We start from the raw sequence: 6434 nt of genomic DNA on the forward strand, positions 1-6434 counted from the left end.
TGAATGAAAAATGGGAGTACGTTGGGGTAACTATCACAGCCCACCGTAATGTTATAATACTATTCTAATGTATATCTCCAAAAATACAAAATGCCCTTCCCTTCGATCACAAGCTGCAGCTACAGTTAACCTTCCATGCCGTATTGAGCCGTCCACTCCTCTTGTCTGGCCAGATCCTCAGATCCGACCGATGGACGCGCGTTAGAAAGAGCTACTTGGAAGTCCACTCTGGAGACCTGATCAAATAATATATAACCAAAAACCTCATACCACACCTCGACTACTTTAGGTGGGAGCAATTCAGAACTGCCGATATCCATCAAACTCATCTCTTGTGTGGTCCTATCTGGATCGCCCGGACTGCATGGTGTCCAAAATCTGAAGACGTACAATCACATCAGAACAAAAATCACCAACGGCAAGTAATACTTTTTTCCATCTTTAATGACCCTCTTAAAGTGAGTTGCTTGGCTACACCTTCTCACTGGCTGCATTAGAGCATCGCGAACCAATACGCTGATATCGGCGCCCGAGAATCCATCCGTTCTAACATTAAGAGCAGTACCATTCACGAGCCAGTGTAAATATCAATCTAATTCCACTTCAAAATTTAGCATTAAACATTCGAAAACATCTGACTAACCTGTTGTGTTCCTTGCCAGAAGAAATATTTTCCGCCACTACGCCAATACGTAAAATTTCGGCTGTCAGTTTTTCATGGTATTTCGCGCTCGGTGGCAAAGTCTCAACTTGAAACACTTCGTAGTTAACGAGAAAGAACGTTTACAAATCCTCCACATTTAGATGAAATACTTTTTACTATACCACAAAATGAGCTCCTCGTACTACTCCTGAGCTAATTTCGATATGTCCCTTCTGGTCAGCTCGTGCGGCGTATCCCCGATACTGAGCTCGAACATTCTTATTCTGGCCTGCACTTCTGGCAGTGGTATATAAATCCTTCGCTCAAACCTAAGCATATAATATACCAGTACGCCGAATACACCATACCACACCTTCTTCTTATCGCAGCATCTAGGTCCCAAGGACAGTTCGTTGCGCCCAACACCAACACTTGCCCACCATTATCACTGCCCACTCCCTATCGAAGGTCATAACAGAACAATTCCTTTGTTGTATAACCTTACTTGCATTTGCACCAAAAACTCCGTTTTAATTCTCCGAGTCGCGTCGCTTTCTCCCGAGTCCCGCGATCCACACAGAGAGTCGACCTAAAATATTTTCATCCATCCACATCTTGAAAAGACTTCCAGACCTCATCGATGAAAATAATGGCGGATTTTTCGGCCCGCGCCATCTCGAAAAGGGATCTCACCAACTTCTCCGATTCGCCCATCCATTTCGATACCAAATCTGAGTGAACTTACGCGACCAAGCTACATGACTCCCTCTATACCTGAACTCGATACGCTGAAGAAAGTGGCGTCAGCCTCAGTAGCGCACGCCTTAGCCAAATATGATTTACCAGTTCCAGGAGGACCATAAAGCAGTATACCCTGACGACATACAGATCCACTCACCAGTCCAACACGAGGTATACCTTCCAGGGCTTGCGTTTTCCGGTGAAAAGCTGTGGAAATTTAGTAGGTAAAATGACAGTCTCCTGTAGACTAGCCTTAGCCTGATCCAAACCGGCTACGTCACTCCAATGAACATTGGGCTTCTCGGTGATGATAGCTCCTGCACTTAGAGAATTTCACAATGATGATAGCAACTACATAACTACTACCTTCTAGAGCCTTCTTCATCTTATCCATCTCGGGATTGCTCTTACCCTGTTGTTGGTCGCCCTGCCCTTTACTGTCATCCTCACTATCAGATGGCCTCATCATTTCCGCAGTACCTGATGTGATTACCATAACGCATTCTTCCAGGGTAAGTCTCACACCTCCATCACCCGGTTGGGGAGCTGTCGATGGTAACTGCATGCGCTCGAGGTACCTGTAGTGGGATTCAATTTGACGAAGGTTCGGACGGAGACGGTACTTCTTGATTTGCTCAGCGCGATTCATGTACTCGGAGATCTTCGTAGATAAACGGGCCTTCAGAGCCGGGTTCACTTCATCTAATTCAACAAGACTCGGTAGCTCATTCAGATAGACCGTCAACCTCACTATCGAGAGGACTCGCGATCGAACCCCAGGACATTACATTTGTAAATGAGCATCCAATTATCCAGGCTTAGAGTGTACATATCAAGCGCCTCTTGGTACCTTCCACAAAAAACAGCAAAAGATATCCTCACAAAAACCTTGGCTGTGCGCACATGACACCGAACCTACTTCCCCTCCCGATCCAAGGCAGTAGCCTGATGAGCAAGCTCTATGGCTCGCTTCATCCGAGAGTCGTCCAACATGAGAGTCTATACGATACCCCAGGAAGAAGAAGAAGAGAAAAAAGCAAGTATAAAAACAGCAACAACAAAGCTAGCAGTAGCAGCAGTTACTCCCATGCCGTCATCGCACAGTACTGGTCTCATTCTATAGTCACCTACGCAGAGCACCTCTGCCAACTGCAGACGAATTCATCATAGGTTTCAACAACAATAGATCTTCCAGATCAGACAAATCTTGCAATCTCATTAAAGCTTGTATTTCCTCAACTCTACCATGCCTCATTAAAATCACATCTGACGTACCCATATGGTACACCCGACCGCGAAGCTCTTCGTACAACTCGTGACAATAGCCCTGTATGGAACTACAGTGTAATGATGTGTAACGTATGTCACGCGTACATCACAAGTTCATCGTTGCACAATAGTGTTCCTGTTGAGTAGACTCCATTTTCCACAGTGTAATCTCCATCCATACCATCATGGCTCGAAGTACCCTCTTCCCGGCTCTCGTGATCACCTCTGCTCTAACTCTTCTTATAGGATGCAGCACAACAACTACTACCACCACCACGGCACCAACGAGTCCAACTGCTACTCCTACCCTACAAACTTTCTGTGGGACTATTGAGAGCCCAACACCTTCTACTATAAACGTAACACTAGCTGCCAACGGTGATATGTCTTTTCATATTCCTGTTATGGGAGACCCCGTTCGCGACCTCAAATACAAGGCCAATGATGCTGGTACGACTATCATCATCACCAATGTCAACACGAGCTCCGACTTGAGCAATTTCAACTTTAAATTCGCCTTTCCCAACCCTTCCCTTGATATAGTATCAATCAGACGCAGTGAGTCGATCGACTTAGTTTTGGGTTGGTTTCCTCAGACTACATTATATCATTGCTGACCACTAACCTACCGTATGCTACACCTCAGCTTTTGACAGTCTACTATAAGTTTCGTCAAACTTTCCAACCTCCTTGTGTTAGTTACAAAAAATTGCCTCCTCGAAAGTAGCTAACTTCAGCATCTGTCACATGGATATGAAGGTATCACTTTCGTACAAGGAATCGATTTGTATACTCTTACTTGACCTTCAACACAAAAATCTACAGAAACCATTTATCAGTCGTTTAGTACCTGTCCCTAATTGTGTGCTACGCATGAGGTTTTCTCATCGCGAGTGAAATACGAGCAACTGAGTTGGCCCCATCATAGCTAGTTCCTTCCTAATATTCAGCGACGCTTACGTAGTAGATAACTTCAAACACGGAACACATTCACCAGTTAACGGTTACCGAACGATCGTAAAGGTTTTGGTGTTGAACGGTCTATAGCCGGGCAATAACGACCCAAAAGTTATCCCCGTCTTTTTCACAACGAACCGGACGTTTTAACACATCTCGTGCTGAGATTTGTTCCCAGATGGAGTCAACCCGCGTCGTTCATGTAAACACTCATTATCATTCGCTCGTAGAATCCCGAGTTATGTCATTTTTCATGACTGCCTTTCCAATGTGAACACACTCTAGTGACTCCACCAACTCAACACAATGAACCATAATCGAAACCACAAGGACCGATCGAGTGTTTAGTTTAGGCCGATCCTGTCGTGGCCGAGAGCAATGTTGGGACCTGAGTAGCACACAAATCATCAATTTCGATTTCTCATTACACGTTACCGTTGGAGCCGGCAACCTGTCGATGATGCTCTGAACCTCAGCAACGGAGAGCCTAAAGAGAGACCCATCACGATAGTAAAATGGTAGACATAATACGTCTTGAAAGTGGTGTCCTTCGCAACACCAACCTCAACGTTAATCTCAGTGATCTTTTCTTCCATTACTTGACGCAGTACAACCAATGCTAGATCCTCAGCCTATCACCACAACCACATTGTCATACCACTCGCCGCCCACTTCCTACCTCCTTCAAGCTCATACTCTCCTTAAACTGCTCCAACAGAAGGCTTGTTGCTCCCTCAGCAGCCGAGCCAATAGCAGCAGCTCGGTATCTTACGTTCAACATGCCACACTACATACGGTTTGATTAGTATTACTTCGTATATGAGCCACTAGGATCAGCCATGAAAAGTTGAGGACCATTATCAGAGTCCACACCAGCCACCAACAAGGCAACACCAAAGGGACGGGACATAGTCTAACACAACGATGCCATGCTGTACAATGGAGTTTCACCTTAGCGATATGAAAAACTAAAGTGAAAAACACATTTCACGACCACTGCGTTTTCCACCGAGTTTCACGCCCACTTCACGTAGAACGGGTGAAACTTCAATATAATCTCTCCATGATACTACTACAACCCAGTCTAGGAGAATATGCACATGGTCTGACCATGATGGTGACCAACTACATACGTCGGCGACAATTTGAAAATTCTGATGGGAAATTACTGCTGATTTCTATACATTTCTACCCGACTTCGTATATGAGCTTCTCTATCTTATGGGGAAACTCCTAAGCTCAGGTGAGGAAAGCGAATATATATTCCAACACTGTTACAAACAATACCCCCACTATTACCTTCTTCTTCTTGTCACCTTTCTTTTTCTTATCATCAGATCTCGAGAAGTCCAAAGCCATATCAGATATACTGTGCACCTACACCTCATCATCACAACCCCCTCAGCACACTAGTGGTATTATTACAATACTCTCCACCTGCATGGGCTCGTTATAGGTGAAGTCGTGGTTCAATGCCTCAACCCGAGCGTGGTCAACCAGAGTCCTCGCATCAGCTGTCAAGCCAGACATAGCACATCCAACGTGAGGGGCAATCTAAGGCAAGGTATTCATATCACCACCACTACTCAGAAACAACCATCATCATCTTAGTAACAATATCCATACACGTGAATTCGATTAGCCATTCTATCTAACCCACCGGTGCCTCACCTGCATCAGCTTCTCAATACTGCTGGGCTCAATAAGAGGACCTGTCAGGAGTCAATACCCATCATCTCTACCATTCAACAACAACCTACTGCCAACCCTCTTCTCTACAGCCAATACTACTCCTTCCTTAGTGGTGATACCAATCGCCGTGGAACCGAGCTAAACACAAGGATAATACAACAGCGTGCTACTACTACTACTATTACTGCTACTATTACTGCTACTATTACTGCTACTATTACTGCTACTATTACTGCTACTATTACTACTACTACTACTACTACTACTACTACTACTACTACTACTACTACTACTACTACTACTACTATCCTTACTTTAACGGCCTCTATCGCATACTCGACCTGGAAGAGACGACCCTCGGGTGAAAAGGTGTTCACACCCCGATCGTACTCACTCTTACCACCAAACGACATGCCGCCAAGTGAGGAGAAAAAGGAAAAGGTTTGAGAAAACTAATGCATCATCATCCTAACTTCGAATAATTTCGTGGCGCGTGACGAAAATTTCCACAATAATCACTCTCCCCGAATCGACTCAACTCAACCCATGAATATTGGTATTTGAGAATAGGCAGATACGTGGCAGTCATTACAGGGCCGCGAGGTATAACGTAATGCAAATAGTAGCAACGAGTAAATAATGCAAATACTATCATCATCACCAAACACCACTCATTGACGGTATCCATTATCAACGCCCATCGTATGCGTGCACCATCATCACTACTACTATAGGCAGTAACCTCGAGCATGTTGTTATTATTTACAAGTCATCGTCATCATCATCGATAGCTTGGTCCTGGGCAGCCTGTAATTCCTTCTCATGCTGGGCCACGAGCTCAGGGTTAATCTGGAACTCCGGAGCCTTGGCGAATTCACCCTAAAAACAACAACAACCAAAAGTCCTTCCTCATTCATCACTACGTCCATGCTAATTACCTGGAAAACGAGCTGAGGTTGGTTAGTGAGGCGGCGAGCGAGCCAGAGGAAAGGCTTCTCGAAATTGTAGTTAGATCTCGCTGATAGGTCATAATACTGCAGATTGCGTTTGCGATGGAACTGAATATTACGAGCCTTGACCTGAGGATTGGTAAGACAATCGCATTTGTAAAAAGGACAAGTGATAAAACTCA

At 44.8% G+C, this 6434-nt stretch overlaps 3 protein-coding genes across 3 annotated transcripts in view; all 3 read right to left on the bottom strand.

The window, feature by feature from the left end:
* Position 1: 1 nt before the first annotated feature.
* Pmar_PMAR020539 (conserved hypothetical protein) lies at positions 2-2377 on the bottom strand (the record flags this gene model as incomplete). Its single annotated transcript, XM_002775513.1, has 13 exons — positions 2-236; positions 285-378; positions 430-546; positions 850-972; positions 1017-1102; positions 1149-1232; positions 1277-1374; positions 1418-1517; positions 1562-1701; positions 1751-1864; positions 1910-2086; positions 2173-2234; positions 2304-2377. The coding sequence occupies 13 exons, from the start codon at positions 2375-2377 to the stop codon at positions 126-128; spliced, it is 1380 nt and encodes a 459-aa protein (XP_002775559.1). The 3' UTR covers positions 2-125.
* A 1577-nt stretch (positions 2378-3954) lies between these two features.
* Pmar_PMAR020540 (proteasome subunit alpha type, putative) lies at positions 3955-5715 on the bottom strand (the record flags this gene model as incomplete). The annotated part of the gene is made up of 10 exons (XM_002775514.1): positions 3955-3998; positions 4039-4097; positions 4142-4242; positions 4290-4377; positions 4423-4523; positions 4910-4987; positions 5036-5164; positions 5282-5322; positions 5371-5440; positions 5617-5715. The coding sequence occupies 10 exons, from the start codon at positions 5713-5715 to the stop codon at positions 3955-3957; spliced, it is 810 nt and encodes a 269-aa protein (XP_002775560.1).
* A 349-nt stretch (positions 5716-6064) lies between these two features.
* Pmar_PMAR020541 (uridine cytidine kinase i, putative) overlaps positions 6065-6434 on the bottom strand; it is a gene marked incomplete at both ends in the record, with an annotated part of 2156 nt that continues 1786 nt past the window's right edge. Inside the window, 2 exons of the mRNA XM_002775515.1 lie at positions 6065-6181; positions 6241-6381. Coding sequence (XP_002775561.1) covers positions 6065-6181; positions 6241-6381 — 258 coding nt within the window. The remainder of the gene's footprint in view (positions 6182-6240; positions 6382-6434) is intronic.

The sequence above is a fragment of the Perkinsus marinus genome, assembly GCF_000006405.1.
Source record: "Perkinsus marinus ATCC 50983 genomic scaffold scf_1104296955874, whole genome shotgun sequence".
NCBI classification, from domain to species: Eukaryota; Perkinsozoa; order Perkinsida; family Perkinsidae; genus Perkinsus; species Perkinsus marinus.